Source organism: Patiria miniata, unplaced genomic scaffold (assembly GCF_015706575.1).
Source record: "Patiria miniata isolate m_02_andy unplaced genomic scaffold, ASM1570657v1 HiC_scaffold_20, whole genome shotgun sequence".
In the NCBI taxonomy this organism is placed as follows: Eukaryota; Metazoa; Echinodermata; class Asteroidea; order Valvatida; family Asterinidae; genus Patiria; species Patiria miniata.
Genome location: NW_024037059.1, coordinates 8,047,612 through 8,072,099, shown reverse-complemented (window position 1 = coordinate 8,072,099; position 24,488 = coordinate 8,047,612). Strand labels below are relative to the sequence as shown.

General features: G+C 42.6%; 2 protein-coding genes across 6 annotated transcripts; one reads left to right on the top strand and one right to left on the bottom strand.

The window, feature by feature from the left end:
• LOC119728877 (phenolphthiocerol/phthiocerol polyketide synthase subunit C-like) lies at positions 1 to 13,756 on the top strand. Its single transcript, XM_038201309.1, has 5 exons — positions 1 to 296; positions 2,767 to 3,221; positions 3,695 to 5,193; positions 5,650 to 5,743; positions 6,233 to 13,756. The coding sequence occupies exons 2-5, from the start codon at positions 2,801 to 2,803 to the stop codon at positions 12,049 to 12,051; spliced, it is 7,833 nt and encodes a 2,610-aa protein (XP_038057237.1). The 5' UTR covers positions 1 to 296; positions 2,767 to 2,800; the 3' UTR covers positions 12,052 to 13,756.
• A 1,949-nt stretch (positions 13,757 to 15,705) lies between these two features.
• On the bottom strand, positions 15,706 to 23,497 carry LOC119728581 (glutathione S-transferase C-terminal domain-containing protein-like). 5 transcript variants are annotated; one of them, XM_038200873.1, is made up of 9 exons: positions 23,415 to 23,497; positions 21,676 to 22,464; positions 20,341 to 21,230; positions 19,675 to 19,820; positions 19,069 to 19,181; positions 18,232 to 18,405; positions 17,166 to 17,333; positions 16,812 to 16,881; positions 15,706 to 16,099 (listed from the first exon to the last, which is right to left on the bottom strand). In XM_038200873.1, exons 2-9 carry the CDS (start codon positions 22,285 to 22,287, stop codon positions 15,939 to 15,941), a joined length of 2,334 nt encoding a protein of 777 aa, XP_038056801.1. In that variant the 5' UTR covers positions 22,288 to 22,464; positions 23,415 to 23,497; the 3' UTR covers positions 15,706 to 15,938. The 5 variants fall into 5 exon arrangements, with proteins under 5 accessions (XP_038056801.1, XP_038056799.1, XP_038056800.1 ...); XM_038200871.1 differs by having other exon boundaries at positions 23,356 to 23,485; XM_038200872.1 differs by having other exon boundaries at positions 21,676 to 22,459; positions 23,356 to 23,485.
• Positions 23,498 to 24,488: the final 991 nt, after the last annotated feature.

Below are 24,488 nucleotides of genomic sequence, written 5' to 3'. Positions count from 1 at the left end.
TTGGGGGCCGCGGTTGCGCAGACGTGGACTCACGGGGAAGGAAAACAAGTACAAATACACCGGTAGTCGAGTTGGAACTTCAAGTCGGTCGCAGAACTCGACAGGGTGAACGTCGTATGATCGCGACGCGACAACTCGGAAACTGCACCGCGGAGAAATCTTAAACCAATAGGACATCAGTTTCCATTCTGGAAGACGCTCAGCTTTTCAACAAGTTCTTTTAAAGAAGACTTGTTAAATGGAACTTGTCAACGTCACATCACTAGTCTTCTCTGACTAAATCAGCTGTTAAACAGGTGAGTTACTTTTAGCTTTGTTTTGGATGGACGTTAAGGACATTCTAAGAGGAGGTAATTATCGTTTAAAAGTAAGATCATTTTTGGCCTACAGCAAGAGACGTAAGGTTGTGGGGTGATCCCCTGTCGAAGTAATGCCAAACGCCCACATATCGAAGAACGAAGGAATTTCAAAATCTGTAACTTAAAAAAACCCAGAGAAGCATACCAGTGGTTCAATTATTTATTTTTCTCTGGAAAGATTACAAAGATTTTTTTTATGTATCAAAATTAAAGATGAAACGTCGATGTTTTCACGAGTAGTCGAACTACTCCACGCTGCGCCGAACCAAAGTGTTCAAAAATCATTGTAATGTGGTTCATTTTAATACATTTGGACAAATAACTTGACCAAGTTGTTGTTAGTGATTGATTGTAATCGATTACGAACAAAAAAGATGGAGGAAGTGATAATTTGGGCAGGTCCCTTCGTGAAAACAACGACGAAATGTAATAAAACAAAAAAATCTTGTCTATGCGTAATCCTATTTCAAGCCATCACCTTGTGATTGCGCAATTAACCCAATGTTCTTAGGATAGGATAGAAGGGATGTCTACGGCAGGTAGAGGCATCGCACAGGGGTCGTAGGGACGGTAAAGCTATACCCATTAGGGAAATTGCCCCCCCCCCACCCCGCAATCTCTCCCAATCATTGGCAAATAGCCATGTTTGCAAACGTTTGTGTAGGTTGAATGCGCCCAGCAACGAATCTTGGAGAGCGATGTTGCCACCGCCCCGATGCTCATCCAAATGTGACATTTAAAAGGAGCCATAATCTGTATTTTTTTTGTCAATGTATAAACTTGTCCCAAGCACGGGTTCACAATAATGTCTTACTAGCTTCTCACGGGCCGAGTACGGGGATCTTACTTGAGCATAACTCACCTAACTCAGGATTAACGGTTTCATTATTACACAATTCTGACCCGCAGACACGTGCATGTTTGTTTCAAGGCTTATGGAAGGAATTGAGAAATCATTATGCCAAGTATTTTGGGCATAACGCTATTAATGCACCATTTATAGCTGCTTGGCTGAACCTACCACACACCAGCTAAATTAGAACCTTAAAACTTCGTCAAATTTGAGAAAAAGTCGAAAGTTCAGCCTGCACAAATTACGTAATTTGAAGTTGAAAGTAACCAACAAGAAGATTTGCAGGTTATGTGGAGGTGCTGTGAGAAAGTTGAAGACCTTGCTGGGAAATTTGGCCGGTTTCCTGCCGGGTGTAGGGGCGCGCTGAGTCATACGCCTGCTTTTAGACATGATTGAACGATGAAGACTGAGTGGGGACTTAGGTGGGGAAGTCTGTCGTTCAGGGATCAACTTCATGTGTTCAGGGACATGAGAAGACATTTCTGGGGTAACATTGAACAAAAAAACTCGTGCAGGTATTACTTATGTGGCTAGACGATCCCGAGGGCACGGCAAAGGGCAGTATATAACACTGATTTCCTCATAAATACCTAAAACTGACATTTTATTAATTTTCCTTGAATGTTCAGTTTCTAATAAAGCCTGGGAGGATCATTCCTTCATAACAATTATTATGACCACTCAGACATCGACTACGCAGTCTAGGCCTACACTCTGACGAACGATGCGGGAAAGTACATAAATAGATTATGATTAACTTAAAGGTTGTATAGGCCTGCAACATTTGCAAACATCAAAAAACAAAACTACCAAATTATTATGAAATACCTAAACTTGACTGTAAGTGAACAATAGTCTCAAGCGTCCTGTGAAATCATGGCACCCAGTGTGCTGTCATTTTCAAGAAAAGTGGAATTTTTGTATCAATTTCCAACGATGGTCGGCCGACCATCGTTGGAAAAAAACCGGACTTTTATAAAATACTGCCCAAATTTACCATATTTAGTTACTTTACATTTTGTTTGCAATCGGTTACACATTTGTGAATGGGTGCAAGCCAGCTAGTCTGGTTTCCTGACCTGGAAATGCTGATACGGCTATAAATTCGTGTTTTTTCCTTGGTTTTTCCAGCATTTATGAACACAAAACTGTATTTTCTTTTTGTTATAAAACACTAGCCCCCAAATCCATCCATTTCTGAACATTACAGCAAAAGCAAAATGTTGTATACTACTTTGAACACAAGAATGACCATAATTATTATAGCCGATCGAAGGTAACTGGGAAAACCGAAATTTAACTCGCCTGGAAACAAAACTTCTGAGTTTTGCTACTAGCATAGGCAAACCAGACAATAACCTTCGATGAAAATGAACTGCGTTTTTCATTTAAATGCATTCGCAACATTGAGGATGGAGGTTAAGTACTCGGTTCACACTTGACGGAGTTTCTTATTTTGTTCTCGCAAGCTTTCGGAACAAAACGGATGGAAAAGAAACATCTAGATTAATAGTTTCCTGATCAATTAACATTCTGATTTTTGTTTGTGCACAGGTTATTATTCCCCCGACATTTGTAGGACACTTAGATGGAGGCTGCAAGCAATACTAGTTTCAGTAAGAAACCAAGACACATGCGCCGTTCCTTCAAGATGCGTCGCTCCGACAAGTTAGCTGGTCATCAGACCGACCAGGACGCCTTCCTCAAGCAAGGCCGGCGAACAGCCGCTTTCGTCGGCCACGATGATCCAAGCATGCCCATCGACCGTAAAGTGGCTATCGTCGGTATCGGCTGCCGGTACGCCAACGGCATCGACTGTGCCAAGAAGTTCTGGGAGGTGTTGGCCAAGGGGCTGGACTGCACGGTGCCTCCACCGCCAGACCGCTTCGACGCCTCGTTCTTCCTGTACCCCGGCAAGAAGCTACCAGGAAAGATGTTCAACAAGTGCGCTGGCTACCTGACACAGAACCCAGAGTTTTTCGATAGACAATTTTTCAAGATCTCGCCAGGTATGCCCATAATGATATCTTATGGGAAATAATTAACTCAATTTCATTTTTGATTGCTCATACTAAAAAAAACTTTAACACTTTGCTTAAACCAGTTCTAAAACCATCTTAATCAGCCAGCATACCAGGGTCACATATTCCCAGTTCACTTTGCATTTGGGTGGGCGAATTGAAACATTTTGGGTTATTTTGGGATGAGTGAGATGAAAGCTGTTGACTTTTATATCGAATGTCCCTTTTTTCAGATAGGCTATATCAGATAAGTAAGCGCTGAAAAGCCTTTTTTTTTTAGTATTTATGGAAATCCATATTGGACTGTTAAAGCGCATTCAAGATCTTGGAAATTGGAAGTGCCCAACCTTATACACACCTGCAAATTGTAGTAATATGTTTATCATTTGACATAAAATTATGTTATGGTCTTGCATTCAGCCTCTTAATCGTTTGAGCATATTTATTCTATTATGCTACAGAGGAGGCCAATCAGCTGGATCCCCAGGTGCGCCTGATGCTGGAGGTAGTCTGGGAGAGTTTTGAAGATGCGGGCATCCCAGTGTCTACCGTCCACGGATCCAAGACTGGCGTCTACGTGGGTGTCACGGCTAGCGAGTATGGAATCCTGGTGGCCATGCCCAACGAGAACATTAACCAGTACACTAACTCGGGCACCAACTCCTGCATGGCAGCTAATCGGATCTCCTACGAGTTTGATCTACGTGGGCCGAGTTTCGTCATTGACACGGCCTGCTCGTCCTCCTTGTACGCCATACACACAGCCTGCGAGGCAATCCGTAATGGGGACTGTGACATGGCTGTGGCAGGTGGGGTCAATATCTCCTTGCTCCCGGTGACAAGCATCGGATTTTGCCAAGCAGGAATGCTGTCCCCCGACGGCAAGAGCAAGAGTTTTGACCGCTCGGCCGATGGGTATGCTCGGGGTGAAGGAGCAGGGTCCGTTATACTAAAACCACTGCGACGGGCACTGGAGGATGGGGACAGAATCTACGCAGTGATGCGAGGAGGAGCTCTGCATAACGATGGAAGGACCCCGGGCATCGCTAACCCAAGTTTTGATGCCCAGGTTTCCCTTGCGGAGATCGCATACAAACATGCTTATACAGATCCCGAGGATGTGGCTTATGTGGAGGCTCACGGGACCGGCACTCAGATTGGAGACAGGACGGAGGCTAACGCGCTGGGTGAAGCAATGAGTATGAATCGAAAGCCGGATCACCCACCTCTGTACATCGGCTCCGTCAAGTCCAACATCGGCCATTCCGAGGGCGCCGCTGGAGTAGCTGGCATCATCAAAACCACTTTGAGTCTGTACCACGGGCAGATTCCTAAAGTGGTCCACTTCAGACAGGGGAACGAAAGCGTAGACTTTGAGGCACTAAACGTGCGCGTACCTGCAGAGCTCACCCGCTGGCCAAAGGGAGCCAAGAAACTGGCAGGATGCAGCTCCTTCGGCTTCGGTGGAGCAAACGCTCACCTCGTCTTGGAAGGAGCTCCTCAGCCACCTCAGAGAGGGGAAAGAGGATCGACCACGTCCACCACGCAATCTCAAGTGCAGCCGGAACGAGAGGTGATCGTCCCTATGATTCTCTTCCTGTCTGCCGCCAGTAAAGACGCTCTGAGGCAGCGGATGCGAGACTGGATCAGCTATCTTAACGACGTGATTGGGAACGACTCTCGGGCTTTCAGCAATGCCCTGTGCACGGCAGCGGTGCGGGCCACTCACCACCAGTATCGGTTGGGTGTGATCGCTCGCACGGCACGGGAGGCCGCCGAGCAGATTCGTCTGAAGGTTGAACACGACCCACGGGTAGCGTACAATGTGATCGAGGGTAAGACACCAGAAGGCAACAATAGTCATCGACTGGTGTTTATCTTTAGTGGAATGGGAACGCAGTGGTGGGGAATGGCCAGGCAGCTGATGGACGAAGAACCGCAGTTCAAAAGTGTCATCAGGGTAAGAGACAACCGTCATTCAGCCGAATTTACTATTTCATGTATATACATAATATATAAAACAGGTGTCATTAATACAACTGTATTTTGTATCTTATCTGATGTTCTTCAACAAGTTAGAAATTTAGATCTTTAAAATTTCGTTCACAATTGTCATAGTAATTCTCCAATTAAGCTCAGTTGATATATTTGTTGTAACTTTAAAAACAACAAAATTTAATAAGTATTTTTTGTGTGTGTGAATCTTAATATCCCATGATATCAGTGGATCTCTGAAGCAAACGCCACTGTATTAAACAAGATGTTACTTTTAAAATGCTGGGATACATTCAAAAGCTGACAATATATATTTTGCTCAGGCCCTGTTCAATATTTATTTTCTGTTGTCTATAGAACGAATACAAAATATTGTTGTGTTCATAAGTCAGTGTTTGGTTTGCTCTTGTCTTTGTTACAGAGGATTGACAAGATACTGAACAAGTGCGGTGCTAAGTGGTCTCTACTTCACATGCTGACCAAAGAAACAGACCGGGATAAAATCAACCAAACAGGTGCCGTTTTTAAGATATTATTTTGTATTCAGTAGAATTGTCCATACTTTGGAATAAAACATTTCAGGACACAATACTATACCCCAATATTTTGGTTCAATAACCAGAAATGTGAATTAAAAAGTTTAACCACGTTTTCACCTAGCACCGATTTTTAAATCTGTGTGTATATTTTGGATAACGAACATTGACTGAACCGTTTGACTATTTGACTTGACCCTAAAAAAGTTAATTGACATATGTATCATTGCCTTTAAGAAGTATAACATTGTAATTGTATACGATGTGATGGTTTCTCTCCTAAATATCAACGAATGATTAAGCAAGTTATTTGTATCATCTGTCAAAAACACTACCAGAAGTGTACATATACAAAGTGGTTTTTTTTTTAAACGCCTATTCATTTCTGGTTTCTGTGTTTACAATCACAATTACTTAAAACCCAAAGTAGTCTTAACTCTCATATTTTATTTTATTTTTTGTTCTCAGAATTTGCTCAGCCGTGCATCTGCGCCGTTCAGATTGCCCTGGCCGAATTATACCGCATGCGTGGAGTGACCCCAGATGCTATCATCGGCCACAGTGTCGGAGAAGTAGCAGCTGCCTATGCTGCAGCGCTCCTCTCATTGGAGGATGCTATGAGGATCATTTACATACGCGGGAGGCAACTGCGCAAGACAAGTGGCCTGGGAGCCATGGTAGCGGTGCTACATGCCGTGGAGGAGATACAGGCCAGGCTTGAGAACAGCGAGTATGTTAGCGTCATTGACATCGCCACCATCAATAGCCCAACACAGGTCGTGCTGTCTGGAGATAGTGAGTCGGTTCTTGGTTTTGTTGACACCCTAAAGAGGGATGGTATCAGGTGTGTAGCCCTCAAGGTTCAGAATGCTTTCCACAGCTACCAGCAGGAGGATATCAAAAAGGACTTTATGAAAAAGGCCAAATTTCTTGAGACGTCCAGCCGGGAGAGCATTAATGCCCACCCAGTCATCCCCATGATGTCCACGGTTACCAATGAGTATCTAGACCGAGATACGGCCAACAGTGCTGAGTACTGGTGGAAGAACATCCGGCAGACGGTGCTCTTCCGCGGGGCAGTTGATAAACTACTGAAGGAGGGCTACACCAGCTTGTTGGAGATCAGCCCACACCCTGCCCTGTCTCCGGCAATCAGAGACTGTTTGTCAGTAAATCCAAACAACTCCCAGCGCTTTGTGACAGGCTCACTAAGGCGTCCGTCTGACATTCGTGATGTTGCCGATGACAAAGTCAACATTCTGCGATCCTTGGCACGGCTTCACGTAGAAGGCTACCCGATAAATCTCAATTTGTTGTTCAGAGAGGGTGACTTCAAGGTTATGTCTCTACCCACTTATCCATGGCAGAGAGTCTTGTGTTCAGCAACAACAGAGAAAAGTCACAAGATGTTCCGTTTTCCAGCCAAAAACCACCCGTTGTTAGGCAAGCCACAAACCCTATCTCATTTCAGCATTGATAACGCTCCACGGGTGTGGTGTTCAAAATACGGCGTTGAAACGGTGCCTTGGTTGCGTGATCACAAATTACAAGGCAACATCGTGATCCCAGCCGCAGGACAGACCGAAATCATGTTGGCGGCTGCACGATCAATGTACCCTGACAGCGAAACCATCACTCTGAGGGATGCCATGTTTGAAAGATTCATTTTCCCTTCTAACATGAAAGGTATGCTGGAGAGTACAGTAACAGTCCGGCCAAGGGAGGCTCAGTTTGCCCTGCGAAGTTTCAATCAAACGGATGAGAAGTGGACTTTGCATGGGAAATCCAGCATAGATATTCCTGGGAAGTCACGGCTGTCGTACCACCAACTTGAAGACCAGTTCCAATGCTTGAAGTTAGCTATTGATGACATCAGACGCAGGTGCCCGTATGAGGTTGACGAACAGGAATTCTACGCTAAGCTCTGGAAGGGTGGTTTCCATCTTGGAGACACATTCCGGTGTGTAAACACAGCTTACTTCAATGCTGATTACAGTGAGGCTTTACTCTACGCATCTATCCCAGAAGCGCTGGAGAAGGAATTTCGTCAGTATGTTTTCCATCCAGCCTTGCTAGACAGCATGTTCCAAGGAATTGGAATATGCCAAATGTTCCTGGAGCAGGAGAAAGCAAGGTCTTCCCACACTGTATTCAAGACATGGTTTCAGGTGCCGAGGTCTGTCACAAAGGTGCGTGTGAAAGGAACAGCGCCATCACAGGTAGCTTTCCATGTTCGCATGACACACGTAGATAAGGGCGAGACGGTTGGAGATGTTGTAGCAGCTGATGCTACAAATCAGTGGGTCTTTGCTCAGGTGGACCGCCTTGCCTTTGAGAATGTCCATTCTAACGAGCCTGACGAGAAAGTACAGCTTTGGAGGAGAGAATGGGAACCGATTCACGTTGAATTCTCGGAAACCGCCATCCATCAGGTACCTTTGAAGAGGATACTCTCTCGGCCTCTCAGTGCAATTGGCTCAGAGAATCCTGGTGCTATCATAATCATCAAAGACAAACAAGGGGTTTCTGGGGAGTTAAAGAGACGCATGGAGGTTGAGAGCGTTGTCAGTGTCTTAGACCCGAGGATTCTTGTTGATGGTGATGAGCGCTTCAGACGGGTGTTGCGGTCCTTGGGTCAAGTGACAGATCTTATCATGTTGTCAACCCTTGACATCAAGCAGCTTGGGACACTGACCAGCATCACCAAAGAAACTTTTGAAGAAGCCCAGACAATGACAGCTACATCACCAATCAGTCTTTATCGGGCTGTGGTGAAGCATGATGCCAAAATAAGACCGAGGCTGTGGATGATCACACGGGCAGCACATGCTGTGAAAGACACCGATGTAGCAGATCCCATGATGGCTTCTGCCAGTGCAATCAATCTCACTCTCATGCACGAGGACCCAGAGTTTCCTCTGGTCACAGTAGATCTGCCATCCTTGCTTGATCCAGAGGAGTCTGCTGAGTGGTTGTACCAATACATGCGCTCGGCACCAACAGATGAGAATTTTGTTTCCCTGCGACGTAAAATGCCCATGCAGAATGTTGACCTAGCCAAGGAGTTGGCCTTTGAAGCTTTTGCTCTTCGCATAGTTATGCAGCCCCAATCAAGCTTTTCAGCTCCCACTCTCTCCTCGAACTGGCAGGTTGATGTAGATGACACACTGAAGCAGAAAAGACTAGTTGTGAAGCAGAACCAGGAGGCACCTAAAGCAAAATGTTCTGAAGATATTGCAGTCAAGCTCTCAGCTTTCTCGGTCCAAATTATGAAAGACGCCCCGGAAAAGGACAAGACGGCGGGTCTGAGCTACCTTTTTGCTGGGAAGATCAACAATTGCAGCGAGGAGCTTCAGGTTCTGTTCAGAATGAGGAACAATGTTCTGGGTCTGCGATCAGGTGGAAAGATAAAAGCCACAATTCTGGCCAATGCTAGCGAGCTTGTGCCCATCCCAGCCAACTTGACACCCGTGGAGGCTATTAACATAGTTAGAGACTATCTTCCGGCATTTGTAGCCTTCCATGACACACTGAAACTCAGTGAAAATGGTTCTGTGATCATTTGTCTCTCTTCCCTCCGAGACAGAGTGGGGTTGGCCACCACCCATCTGGCGTTAGAGCAAGGGGCCAATGTATTCCTTCACGTGGAAACGGATGATGACAATATCCTCCCGGTAGAGAAACTTCTTGGGATCTTGGGTGATTCTAGAGTGGTCATTACATCAGGAGATAACTTCCACACACTCATCAATGACGGGTCCGTAGATGTGCTCCTGTTTGCTGGAGAGATGACGCAGGACAACAACAACTTGAAAAAGCTTGTTGGTAAGTTGCGTCCGTTTGGTACGATCGTTCACATCCAAGGTCGAAACAGCACCGGTGAATCCCGTTTGAGCGTCATGCCGCCAAACATTTACTTTCTGTCCATTGACATGGGGTTGGGGCGGTTTGATGAGATGAAGCCAAGACTCCAAGACTCCATGATCCGCCTCTTGCAGATGTTTAGTGTGCATAATGGTTTCCAAGCTCTGAAGTCCCTCACTGTGCCCACTGCTCCAATTTCCAAGCTCTCTCGATCGCCACATGCCACCGTTGAAGATATGACCGTATGCATTGATGAAGAAAGCATTCCAACGACCTTAGACTTTGACGACATCAGTTTCACAGCCAATGGCGATGCAGCCTACTTAGTCACAGGGGGATCAAGAGGTTTCGGCCTAACAACAGTTGAATGGTTGGTTAAATCTGGGGCTCGGCACATTTATATCATCTCCAGATCAACCCCTGAGGAGGAGGCCGTGTTGAAATTCAAATCTTTCCGGGATACAGGAGCTCGTATAACTCATTTGAAAGTTGATATGTCAAAAGACTACGAGGTAGAGAAGGCTCTTTCCGCCATTCGGGACAACGAAGAACTACCACTTGAGGGTATTTTCCACTGCGCTGTTGTCTACAATGACTGCCTTCTGCGGCAGGTCACAACGGAAGCATGGAATAAGGTGATGATCCCAAAGGCATATGGAGCTTTAGTTCTACACCAACTGACACTGAAGATGGGCTTCTCGGTGCGTTACTTTGTCATGATGTCATCCATTGTTGAGTTGATGGGTAACGAGGGACAAGGAGCATACTGTGCTGCCAATAGCTTCCTTGCAAGCATCTGCAGTATGAGACGAAAGCTTGGTTTGCCGGCGACTGTTATATGTCCAGGGATCATCAATACCGCAGGTCACGCTGCCAGGGCCGGATTCGTCCATCACTGGGAGAAAATGGGCATGCAGAGCTTGCCTCCACCGGAGATACTGAAGGGTCTTGGGTGTATCCTTGCTACGGACTATCCGCAGCTCGGTCTCACAGGGGCCGTTAACAAAAAAGAGTATGCAAAGGCCAACAGTCCCATGTTGTCGCATCACTTCAGTGAGCCCGGTGGTACTTTCTCAGCTCTAAAGTCTCTATTTCCAAACCGAGACTGTTTCCTGGCCACAGACAATGACATCAAGATGAGGATAAGATTGCTTTCCCGAGCAGAAGCTCATGATTTGATTTTCAAGACTCTGTCAAATCATCTTGTGCAGCGACTTGGCCTCAGTGCAGACGTCAGTCAAGATGCAACACTTCTGTCTATAGGTTTGGACTCCCATATGTCAACAGAACTCAGTGCTGTTATCCAGGAAAGCTTTGGGGTGACCATGACTGCCATGGAACTGCTGAACGATACTCTGACAGTGAGAAACCTGACTCAGAACGTATATGCAAAAGTGATGAGCTGCGCGTCGGAAGCACAGCAAGAGGCTGCAGCAAGCAAGGTGGCAGCTGAGAGCTCCTCCCAGCAGCTGTGGTTTAGGATTGACAACAGGGTACAGTTTCCAACACACCAACTCATCTGTTTCCCCTCCGTTGGCGGTGGGCCATCCATGTTTGCAGCGTGGCAACAGCACTTCCTGCAGAACAACATGCAGCTGATTTCACTGCAGATTCCAGGATGGGAAGGCCGTGAGAACGAGAAGCCATCTGATAATATGTCTGATATAGTCAGTCGGCTTGCTGATGCTCTGTTTCCACATCTGCAGCGGGGTCAGTTCTCATTCTTCGGGCACAGTTTGGGTGGGCTCACTGCCTTTGAGCTGGCGCACTACCTGTGGAAGAATCATGATCTTCTTCCGACCCATATCTTCATCAGTGCTTGGTATGCTCCAACCCAATCCTACCCACATCCCGAGGAGCTCAACATTTCCAGCTCGACATTCCGCAAGATGCAGCGAATCATCTCTGCTAGGGGTGACCCAATGAAGATCTCTGAGCCCTTCCCAGTGAGATTCAGCTTCTTAGACCAGTCCACCCTCAGCAACCCCCGCCTGATGCAGCGTCTTGTAGGAAGCATCGAGGCGGCCATCATGACCTGCAAGAAGTACAGGTGCCGGCACAGGGATCGACTGCCATGCAGCATGACCGCCTTTGGCGGCAAGAACGATCCTTTTGTCAGTCCAAATCTCCTGGATGATTGGAGCAAGCAGGTAACCAACGAAGCCAACTTCAAGAAGGTTATCCTGCCTGGGAAGCACATGTACATACAGTCTGCTGGTAAGAGTCTTCTCAAGGAGATCAGTAGCACTCTGAACCAGCCACAGCAGCAGGACCCACCAGAGAAAGAGAAGCCACTGAAGGTAACATTGAGTGCAGTTGAATCTTCAGATGCAGGGCCATCTACAAGTCACTCTCTCCAAACTGCCTCTTCATATCACGCTGGTAAACCAGTGCCAAAACCAAGGTCCAGTTTCAGCCAGTAGGGAAACAACAGGACGTTTAACTGTACATGCATGTTGATGAGAAAATCAACCCATTGCATATAAATTGCTCATCCAAGATTTGAATGTGTAGATGTGGAACATGAACGTATTAAATACGTAAACGATTTGCATTGACATTTGATAACCTGTTATGGTTTATTCTTGAAAATAATGATCTTCTATGAAACAAATCCCTGTTAATGTACCCTTAAGAAAACATTTTGTTCGTTATAAGTGAGGAGATACCGGACACTAATGTCTCAACTCCTTAGAGGCAAAAGTTGACAGACACAAATAGGCTAGATTAACTGCTCGTGGCCCAAAACATAAATAGGTCACAATTTGTGGGGGTAGGATAAGGAAAATTTAGGGTTTGGGGTCATTGAAGTTGGAAACATTTTGTGCACAACCCTATGGGAATGTCTTCCCAGGGTACCATTTCTTGTAATAATCAAACTTGTTAGTATCAATGGATATTACTTGAATTTTCCTAAGATTGGAAACGTCATCACAACACGCATCGACAAACTCATGGAAATTAATTTGGGCATTTACAAACCCTACAGAAAGCAGGTAAAAAAAGTAAAATTTTCAGCAACCTGAAACAAAGGTCAATTTATCCTCTTTATGCTTTTATTTTGAGTTAATTAATAATTAGTGGATACTGATGGTGATTTAATTATCACTAGCATTTGTTAAAACATACAGGCTTTTGTTTATTTAGTTTTTCATGTATATATTTTTTTCTTCTAAAATTTAAACCATTTTATTATGTAAAAAGAAAAATGAAAAGGCAGCTCTAATTGTTAACCAGTGCAAGAGCAAATGGCCGAGTATGTGCAATAGTAAAATATATACACCAATTGACTAATCGTTGAAGGTGTATAGTGTAGGATTAATTAAGGTCGATGCGACCGGTCGCTAAAATTAAGTGGATATTCATGCATGCAATAACTTACCGACGGTGAGAGGCAGCAACAGTCTGTAGTATTTTAACCCGTGTTTGAGAATACATGTATGCGTATTGTTTGGTTTAGAGAGTTGTTTGTTTTCAGACATTTTCAGACATTCATATTAAGTAATATTTTTGTTGCTTGATTTAATTTATAATGAGTAATGGCATTTTGCACCCAGTATTTTAGATCTAGTTAGAAATGTTGAGAAACTGTTTTTTCTTTTGGTTTTAATATAGATTGTCTTGAAAACCAGATTTGTTTAATCTATATCAAACACAAACGAAAAAAAAAAAATTCCTAAATAAATTTATAATAGGCAATGCCATGTTTGTACGTCGTATTTTAGATCTAAATATAAAGATAAATCTATTAAAATATATTTTAAAAAATGTTATGTTCTTTTGTTTTTAATATAGACAAAAAAATCCCAGATGCAAGATAATCGTAGATTTAATATAATCAAAAGAAAAAGCAACACACCATGATACCCATTTCCTGAACATTTTATTTCTTGACTTGAACCGAGTGTAACACTTCCATTATATTTTTGGTTGGTTTTTAATACAAGTCTGAACTGATGAATAATTTGAAATTTGTGATAAAACATACCCTGATGTTTTAATCCTTATTTGAAAAAAAAATTGAAAGCGAGATTGGAACGCACAAATAGTCTGGCACCATCCCATTCAACAGTTTAAAAAAAATTCATAAATACCTAAGACAGTTTACGCATTCCTATTGGTCGAGAGCCCGTCACGTGGCCGGTCTTAAACGGATGGTAAAGACATGGCTAGCTGGTCTTAAACACTTTTCCAGTGTCACAATAAAATGTGGACTCCTAAAAATCCAGTGCCTCTTATCGTTTCATTGGTTGAACGTTCACAATCCTCACGTAGGCATGCGCAACACTACCAGGGAGTCAGAATTTTATAGTTCTAAATTCAAAACGCAACGCGCCAGGTGCGTTCTGCGCGACATCGCGCAGAACATGAAACGCGCGCGTCAATCTCCATAAAAGGGTTGTTTACATCTTACTCGCCAGCTGAACACTCCATTATTTTGCAAGAGGGATGTTTCAAAAAGCATAAAGTGAATTTGTTGAACAAAATCGGGATGTTTTGAACGAATTATGATTTTTTTTTACCGAAAAGGTATTTATGAATGGGAATAAATATGTGTTCCGTCGGTATTTATCACTCTGTTTAAGACCACTTAGAGTCTGGGTGCTGATAATTACCCTCGCCTCCGGCTTGGGTAATTATCAGCACCCAGACTCTAAGTGGTCTTAAACAGAGTGATAAAAACCTCCGGAGCACACATTTATTCTCTTAATAAATAAATAAATAAACTACATTCAGGGGACATGATCAAAAACGTGAAAAGTGTGTAAGGGAGGTACTGGGTGAGCTTGTCTTACATACGCAGTGTGGACTTCCGAACAAAAGACGTCCACATAATGTAGGTAGCACCGACGTTGTGTGGACTTACCCCACGTCCACACAGTGTTTCCCCATTTCTGGAAAACAGGTTTAGAGGCATTTTTGGGTTAGGTTTATCTGTAGCAGAATGAAGAGAAACACTAAAGGGAATCATAGAAAAAAAATTGGGTTGAAAGAGTTTTCACAGTTTGAGAAAAATGAGTTTTTTCACTGGTTTTTCTTAACTACACGAAAGCAATGGAAAGTCCACACTAGTCATGTGAAACAAGTATGGGTGTGTGTGTGTGTTCTTGTTTGCACAACTTACTTAAAGTGGTGCGTGAAGCATGCACGACTTTTTTTTTATTCTGAATGTGCACACACTGATAGCGTCATACATGAGCATTAAGCGTTGGCGGCGATGTGTTTGAATGTCCTTTCCAGTGGTCTGCCCCAACTCTCCCTTTGTAACCACTGAGGGAGTACATAGGGCCAATAGACCATTATCATGTGGCGGCCATCTTGATTTTTTCCCATTCAAATCAATGTAACCAAAGCGAGGCTGAAAGAATAAATAGTCTGGTTCCTTTTTGCACCAGAAACATTACCATTCAGTACTGTTATTGGATACAAGAAACATGACTGAAATGGTGGCAGCATGATAAAGGTCTATAGACCCATCCATTAAGGCCCGCCCACTGCGTATTTTGGGCAACAAAATGTGTGCCTCGTTAATGCCACACTGTATGTTCCAGATGCGCTCGTCATACACAGGTGTACACAACTCAGACTTTAATACATACATGTTTGACATTAATCACAGCTATGATTGGCCAATGCGTCATTGGGTGGGGCTTAATACATTGATCTTGTGGATACATCCATGTCTTAAGTCTAAGCTCTTCAATCTCAGGCCGTGTCTGAATTACTTGGCTGTGGCTGGAAATTACACACATGGGAAAGAATGTTGCAACCTGACCACACTTATTTCTTCATATATATCAATCATCTCAATAAAGATCAGTCATTGCAAAAATGTTGTAAAGACATGAATCTGAGTCTGAGAAACATTTCCAATTTTGTTAGGAAATACAATGAAAATTGTAGCCTCGTAGCCGAGCGGTTAGAGCATGGAGCTACGGAGTGGAAGGTTGGCGGTTCGAATCCCATTCGAACCAAAAACTGGAAAACTCTCTCTGACGACCAAACAGTAAAATGGGTACCTGATTCTTTCAGGGAAGGTAAGACGGCGAGAGGAGAGGACTGGGCACCGCCACTTATATGCCGCGCCCAAGACACAGTGGACCTCTAACATCCCACTGCCCCTACGGCCAGTAATGGCTATGGGATCTTTACCTTTTTACAATGAAAATGTTCTTGACTCTCCGTAGACTTTGTACACAGCCGCTGAAAATGGCGTCTGGATACAACATTCTTTCCCACACATGCCCAAGGCAGCCGCTGCAGCTCCTTCCCATAGCCATAGCCTTGTAATTTCAGACGGGGTCCTAGTCTATAACAGAAACCTGTTTGAACCAACGGAGGGTGTACCTATCAGCAGGTTGTTCTTGGGGGAGCAGCTGGCTGGACGTAGTGAGTACAATCCCACCTGGTAGTCCAGCTCACGAGCTGCCTCAGCACGATCCGTGTCCAGGATCGACATGCAGACTTTAGCTGCAATGACAAAAAGAGGAGTTAGTCCATCGATGAGAAATTTCTCAGAAATGTTTGATGATACTGTTTGCTTACATGAAGGTGGTGTTACAGAAAGAGTAGGGACTATTAGGAATGGTACGTGTATGGGATACGGATGCAGCTTTAGAAAAGTTGCTTTTTAAAATCTACAGTTGTGCGTGGTTATTTCATCTGGGACACTTTGGGCAATGTGCATTTCACATCAAAATGTTAAGACGTATATATGTGGGTTTGGTGATACAACCACACAAGCTGGTATATAACAAGCTAGTTTTTCCAGCCGCATATCCCGTAACCGGGCCGGGAAGCACCTATTGAGATTATAAGTTTAGTAACAGTCTGAGTACTTTTTTATGTACACACCATGTGCATGTACCTCTTGTACACTTGAGAACACGGAAGTAAATTATCAATACAACCAAATATAGAGGTTGGAGTACTGAAGAAAAAAACATACATTCAAATAATGACCACACTTAAGAGACCTAGATAGCCCGGTGAGTGTGCCTCCCCACTTTCCCATTGTTTTTTTTTTAACACCTGGACAAAAACCAAAAAATCTTACAGAACACATACACTGTTAGTTTTCATCGATTTTAGTAAAGATCTTTGCCCGAACTTTTTGTGTTTTTTTTTCTTGTTATATACACCCCCCAAAAAAGAAGTGGTAAATAAATTGGATTTGACTTACCCTGCTTTGCCATTTTACTTTCAAAATTTCTTGACGTCTGCTCAGCGACATGGCCAGCTAACTGATAATCCTGGAAATTAAAATAAAGAATAATAGAGCATCATTACTAATTATGAACTTTACAACCTTAAAAGTATAATTTAATTCATTAAGCTCGAGTGGGTCAAATGCAAATGAAGAGCCAACCGCAAAAAGCAACTTAAACAGTTCCTAATCTCAGAAATGATTTGCTTACTAAAAACAACTTATCAGCCTTAAAGGGACACTGCAGAATTTGAGTTTCCAATTTTGGCACCATCAACAAAAGTTTTCTCCGACTTGGCTTGTCATAAGCAAAGCCATTCAGCATATTACCTCATAGGTCACAGGAGACTCGAGAAATTGCTTGCTCCTCGGATACTTGATGAGATGCGAGTCTCGCGCCGATCCATAGCAACAAGGAGAGCAGACGAACGATGCTCGGCTCGTCAGACATTTTCCAAGGACCAGGTCTGTTGCCACACCACAAGCATGAAGGGAGACCTGAGATTAAGCAAATGTCAAGAATTGAACAAAGATTTCCAGATGCATACTTTCTGTGTGAACACTTTATAAACTCTGTTCAGGAACAAACATACAGTGAAATCTCGAATAAAGTCAAAACCTGTTAACTCAAAAACCCACCAAGCTCAAAGTAAGAACTTATTATCGTCAATTGTTGTTGAATAGAAAATGCATTGGTAAACTCAGAACTCTGCCTAACTCAAATTCCCCTGAGCATTGACTTATCGAGATTCCACTGTACTTATTCTGTAGTTGTCCTGATAGTTGATCAAAGATACTTTGGGGACAGTACAACGTCCCCACAACTTTGCCCTAATTTCCCTAACAATAAAAAACGTCCCCACAATGCGATCACTGCTAATGCATTTGATGCCTTACTGAAGACAGCCAGTAAGGGATACATTACATGCATACATGTTTATGGGCAACTAATATGGAGTGTAGGTGACTAATTTTCATCTGAATGTGCACAATCCTGAATCATCTTTGAGAAATAGTTGAGTAGCAAGCGACACTTGTCTTCAATGTTCTTTCAAAATCTGTCATTCTAGTGCAGACATCTGGGAATTATTTGTATTGGCTTGTCTAGCGCCCAGACTCAGTTTTCTTGAATTTCAATGATTCTTGAGTCTGGACTGCTGAATGGTAATGCATAACAACTGACAAAAAGTAGTGTGCTAGTGCAAAATTAATACATGTTTTCACTGTTTAAACAGTCCATTGCAAGCTATATAAGTATAAACTGCACCTCAAGCAGGAAAAGCATGTTCTAACCACTCACCCTAGGGCCACAAATTTGGCAAAATCATGCTGAAAATCATACTTTTCTAAGGCACACCTATACAAAAATGACAAAAATTTAACTAAAAATGCCTACCCCAATGTCAAACGTTCCAGTGAAGTAATTCAAGTTACACTGGCAGAAGGAAATGTTGTTCAGTCTGGTACCCTGTATTCTGGCCTCCGCACGTTTCATTGATTCCTCATTGCTCTCCACCATGATGATGTGACAGTCTGGTAGACAATGGGCAAGCACTATGCCCACGTGGCCCTGGATATTTATCAGACAGAACCACATTTTCAAGAATCTCTAGAGGCTGATGTTAATGTTAATAGCTGGCGAGGTTTGTTCAACAACAAATAAAGAAGTAATTGAGCAATCATTCTCAGACATTTTGAATGAATCTGGCCATGCTATATAGCATTATCTTGTAATTCTGATTTTTACATTGATAATTTGTGTTTCCTTTTTAGAATCTTTCTTCACATTTAGCATAATGAATAAACCATTGTTACTCGGCACACTCAATCACAAAATAGCGCTCTGTTGTCATTTTCTCATTTGGGAGATCAAAGATCTTAAAATTTTAATTTGCATTGAATGATTTTTCTAGAAAACTGAATTTTATCAACAAAATGGTTGAAATGTTGAGCAGTTACGTAACACTTGTGACATTGCAGTGAACACTTTGTGATTCATAGATAATTCTATTTTCCCTGGGCTTTGTTGCAGGATAACAGAAGGGGCCACAGGATAAAAGAACATCGTCATTGATCGCCTCCGAAGGCTTGTTTTATAGCACCACTCGAAGCAGTTAATACTTTTTGTCCCTAGGGTTGAAAGTTTTTAGATGCTTTTGTACATTACAAATAATTCATATAATGAGAAGCCCAACAAACACAGACAGACAAACAGACAGGCAAACCAACTGACCCCACCACTGCAGAAGTCCACAATGACATCTCCCGGCTTGGCTATCATCTTGACTGGCGCTACAATGCTTTCTATCTGCTGCCTCTTGTGCCTTGCTCTCTCCTCAGAAACATCTAAGACATAACATGTTAAGTAGAAACTTAGACATCAATAGGGAACTATGGGAAAATATTGTGCGCATATGTTAATTTCACCAAGTCCACACATCTACATCTCAAAAATGTAATGGGAGATAATCATTGCAGATATTGTATCCAGCTGAATATTCATGCAAAATTGCGAATTAACATGCGGTTTCTTTTACATAAGTTTCCCATACCAGCATTAATTCTATTGGTTCCTAAAAAATATTTTCCAGTGCATGCTATTTCAAGACCATAGATTGCCCCCCCCCCCCCCCTTATTTGAATTATAACAGAAGTTCTGCTGAGAATGGTCTGCCTGTGAAGAAATTGAAATCACACACTGAAAATATAAGAAGCTGGCTACTTCTGTTCATGAAATTGAACATGCATCATTGTGTGGTTCTAAGTACGAAGGAAGTCCAGTATTTGAGACGCATGCATGGGACCAGAAAAACTCTAACTACAGGAAGTAAACAATTACCTTTAGAAGGATTGACACTTTCTGGAAAAGTGTCCCATGGAAGCTGTACGTTCTCAACAGGCAAGTCATCCACAGTGATCTGTATGCCGCAACCTTCCAACTTGCTAATGATTTCTGCAACACGATCTCTCACACTCGGCAGTTGACTACATGGCATGGAAAGAAGAGAAAGGCCACATTAAGGTACCACCTCACTGGGCACGTAGTTGTGCAGACCTTACATTAAAACTTAAGGCAACTTTTGTTTGAAAAGCCATTCGTAGCAAAGCTTGGGATTCTTATAATTCCAAGACTATTCTTGCATTTCTAACAATGTCTCATTCAACTATTCCACATGCCTAGGGAACTGTTAATTTTTGCTGTAGAACCTTCTCATGTTAAACCAATAATTCTGAGCTCTCAGCTGGTAAAAAGAAGTTTTACAGACTTTGTTTTGACAATAATTACTTATGATTAAACACATTAAGGCAAGTTCGTGCTCAGCGCAAAAGCAAATGTGAACACATATTTATGACGTCACGGCACATTTTCACACTGTGAACTCACAAGAGCTGAACACGTCTCAAGTTATAGTGAAGTTATTCCTGATTTCAAATTCACTTGGCATTCGCTTTTGTGTGAATTATGTAAACCTTTACACATATCTACATAAAGTTTTGTACCTACCTGATTTGAAGTGATTTTGTGTTGCCTTCGGTTGTCTTGTCAGTAGTGTTCCCAGATTTGACCTCATCCTTGACCTCAGTTTTGACCTTTGCTGAACAGCCGCTCTGAATGACCTCTTCAGGAATCACGACCTCATTCAACCCACAACGCTCAGCACAGACCCTCAGATTAGGCACGCTCCACATCCTTTGGTACCACCTACATACAAATGGAATATCCCAAAAGAGGATAGGACTCTTGCCTTTTTCTACACAGTTCTGATGGAAGGAGTGCATACTGTAGAAGAGTGCAAAATCACAAAGGGTGACGTAGGGACCTTCTGCAAAGAGGTGCTGGGGATGTGCAACAGATTCCCCCATAGTGTTAGATTTCTCCTCACATGGTGAAGTTGTGGATCTTTTGGAGGCTGCGGATTTGGCTTGGTAAGTTGTTTTAGTTTTGTTCAGGGGAACCTTGTTCCTTGCATCTTGTGCTTTTACTAATCCATCCTTATGAAGAGTAACACAATCAGATTGCTTGACTTCTTCAGCTCGATCGTTTGAAAAAGAGTTCAAATTTGAGTTAAGTTGGTCCTTGTACAAGCACTTAGCAATCCTGATTTGATTCTTGTCCAGCAGATGCATGGTACTAGTGTGGAAAACTGATTCAGACTCCAAGATCTTTCCTTGCTCCACTTTTTGGTTTTGCTGACAATCTCTAGTTTGTTTCACTTTCATCTTCCTTAGGAGCTTACTGGAGATGACCACAGGGCTTGCCAGTTGTTTCTCAAGCTCCAGGATTGCTGCCGGGATGGAACCATTCACCGTTAGATCTTGGTAGATGTCGACTTCACACAGTTTGGTCCAGGGGCTGACCTCCGAGCATTTCTTCAAACACGCTTGATTAAATCCCTGCAAAATAAATCCAAGCATTTTTCATTATACGCTTCAGACACACGAATAAACTTCTGTAGATTAATAGACAAGAACGGCAAAATCAATGCCAACTGTTTCCAGTAAAAGGCATTTCATTTTCTGTTTTTTTTTAATTCACCAATAATCAGTGGGGTGGGGTTAAACAGTTTAAAAACAATTTTGATGGTCTGCAATTTATACATAAAATGTTTGAATTTGTTTCAATTAATTTCAATAACAAATTACACGATTTCAAAGTAAATTTTTTTTTTTATATTTAGGGGGAGTTGTTGGCAAATTTCATGAAAATAATAAAACATCCCAGGAAATTGTGCGATCAAGGAAATTTTGTAATTTGAGAAACAAAAACCCCAGCAAAGCCCAGGCTCACTGTAATTTTGCTCTGGTATAAAAAACAATGAAAAAATACATTAAGACTTACCAAAAGAGCTTCAAGTTCCTTTGCTGGGTGTTTTTCATGTGCCTTCTTGACAATCCTCCTCAAAACGGCACACAGGCCAGAGTAACTGGTTAGGCCTCCTGACCCAATGACAGCTGGTAGCTGGCACTGTTGTGCGAGCCAATCAATATCCTGGAAATTCTTCAAAGTGCAACAAAAGTCTTGAGGTAGCCACTCTGAAAATCCTGCACAACTGGTGTTTGCTTTTGGTTGATCAAATCTTAGTGCAGATTCAGAGTCTTGACCTGCACATCCGGAAGAAGGCCCGTCAACAACGTTGGCTCGTCCAACAGAAGGCACTTCAACAGTGTTGCTGTCAGTTGGTCCATCATCAGCAAACTGACCTACTGAGGTGTCTGTGCCACAACTTTGGAACAGGCACAATCCCTGAGATTGACATGTACTTTTTGGAGCAGATGCGACTTTGTGCAAATCGGTGTGCTCTTCTTTGTGATTCAACTTTCCCTCAGCTGCTGTCTGAACTAGACTGACATCAAATGAGTCGTAACCACAGTACTGGCACAAGAATAAAATTGTCTGAGTCTGGCGTGTTGGGTACTTCCCCTCCAACGGAAGGTATAACTTCTCTTTCATGGCTACAACACTTTCGCTCTCCTGACTAACATTCTAATCTTTTCAGTTAGTAAAGTCTATGTGATGAATCTTGTTTACCAACAACACTAGATGTACATCATTCATGGTAGTTGAATCAAAGTTGGTGAGGCCTGTGCTGAGATGTTGAATACCGGATGTTCACTGTTGGAATCTACCCTGTAGGTTTAGATTTAAAAAAAAAAAAAATCTTAAAATAAATGCCCATTTCATGCCCATAGCAAACTGTTTTAACCCTTTGGGAGTCAAGGACGAAATACCTAGTTCTCAATATGGAAATAAATGCATGCTACAGGTAACTACTACTGTAGTACTACTACTACTAGGGAAAGATTCCCATATTACATGGCCATCAATTGTCACCCTGTTCACAAACCCTATGAGACTGGTCTGAACATTTTAAGTGTTTTCTGAATAAATACTTCATCAATATTTTCCCTGCTAAATTTGACTTTTTAGGGCATATAGCACTTTCTGATGGCTGATGATGCTTAGTTTTAGTTTTATAGGTCACTAAAGGTAAAAGGAAAAATGGAAAGATTCCCATATCTGGCCATCAGTAATTTTTCCCTTAAATGACCTATCAATCAGCTACATGTACCAGAAAGTGATAATAATTTCTTATATGTCCTAAAAAGTCAAAATTAGCAGGGACAAATTTCGAATTCTCAATCTCAACAGAAAAAAAACACTTCAAATCTTTAGACCAGTCCCATCATGCCCATAGGGTTTGTGCACAGGGTGACAAGTGATGGGAATCTTTCCGGAAAAATTAGTGATGGCCAGATATGGGAATCTTCCCAGTACTACACCTATACCAGAGAGGGTAATGCCAGGGTAAAAGTGTTTTAAATTTGAAAGCTAGTTTGTTTTAAAAAAAACAACAAAAACAAATGGGGCTAGGGGGCGAAGTGGTTTTAACATGGGGCGAAGTGACAAACACACGTGGTTCACTCGAATTCAGTTCGTGATTTTAAGTTATTCGTACAAGCCCCCGGTTAGTTCCTGTAACATTTACACATGATGAAATTAATATTTAATATGCACTACCTATATAAAAGTATAATGTTGAAAATCAATGCAAAATGACGGCTTAAAACCGAAATTACAATCAGAAATTTATACGATTGTGGACGCCGCCATGTTAATTTTCTATCGGCCACTTGAGGGCGCTGTTACAAATTCGTTGTGGGCACGGCTGCCACGTGACGATTTAGGTATGTGGTCACGTGTGTCACGTGACGTGTGCTTTAGATCATGCAGATTGCTTTTGTGCACAGAACGGTTCGCGGGCTGGTACTTTTTTTGCTGATTTGCTCACTAAAAGAATGACATAATTTGCACTCACTGGTGCAGATCTCTTTATCAATATATCGATTGTAACATGTTCGTTTGAGTCGACAAAACAAGGCTCACAAACTGCTGCTGGGCCGGACGATCGACGGAAATCCGATCGACTGCACTGCGAGGGTTTGCGTGCGCGCGGGGAGGGTGACGCCCAAGCCATCACGCCATTGCACTGTTCTTCCTGAACTGAAGGGCAAGGCTGAAGTCGAAAACGCGGCACTCTGTTGCTTTGAAATAACCAAAACTGAAGGTAGGCCCATTTTTTCCTCCTCAAATCATGTCTCTCTATACTTTTTGATGATTGCAGAACTGTGTAACTTGGGTTTGGGAAAGAATGTTACCTTTTACTAGGGTTTTCAGGTCAAATTGTTATGAAAGGGCTACAGTGTTGATTTTGGTGCCAAATTGAAGACAATCAAAAGGAAAAGAAAATGTTTTTCAAATGAAGTCAATAGGTGAAATACTTTTTGAGATATAAAGCTTTAGATATTGTAGAAGGGTAGCTTGAGTAACTCCAGCTGACATGCTCCATATTCATTCACATGTAGCATGTGAATGAATATGGAGCATGTCAGCTGGAGTTACTCAAGCTAGTAGAAGGGCAATACGGCGAAGACAGTCGCACCACATACATTACATAGGGGTCAATGACCCCAAAACAGGTCAAAATATGAATGAAAAATACACTAAATTTCATATAACTTTAACATTTAATAACACACTTACACCAATTTTTCAGTACATATTTGTTGGCTAATGAGGTTTTTGGAAGCACCTTATTTTGCTGTTGTGAACTTGCAATTGACTTCCAGCATTTTGTCTTTACTGCTCAGCAC

What these genes read in the sequence shown, in the direction of transcription:
- LOC119728877 (XM_038201309.1), top strand. Translation starts at nt 2,801, where the DNA reads ATGGAGGCTGCAAGCAATACTAGTTTCAGTAAGAAACCAAGACACATG. An exon ending in ATTTTTCAAGATCTCGCCAG is followed by an intron (nt 3,222 to 3,694) that starts GTATGCCCATAA and finishes ATTATGCTACAG; the next exon opens with AGGAGGCCAATCAGCTGGAT. An exon ending in GGATAAAATCAACCAAACAG is followed by an intron (nt 5,744 to 6,232) that starts GTGCCGTTTTTA and finishes TTTTGTTCTCAG; the next exon opens with AATTTGCTCAGCCGTGCATC.
- LOC119728581 (XM_038200873.1), bottom strand. Translation starts at nt 22,287, where the DNA reads ATGAAAGAGAAGTTATACCTTCCGTTGGAGGGGAAGTACCCAACACGC. An exon ending in AGGAACTTGAAGCTCTTTTG is followed by an intron (nt 21,231 to 21,675) that starts GTAAGTCTTAAT and finishes TTTATTTTGCAG; the next exon opens with GGATTTAATCAAGCGTGTTT. An exon ending in AGTCTCCTGTGACCTATGAG is followed by an intron (nt 16,882 to 17,165) that starts GTAATATGCTGA and finishes TTTAATTTCCAG; the next exon opens with GATTATCAGTTAGCTGGCCA.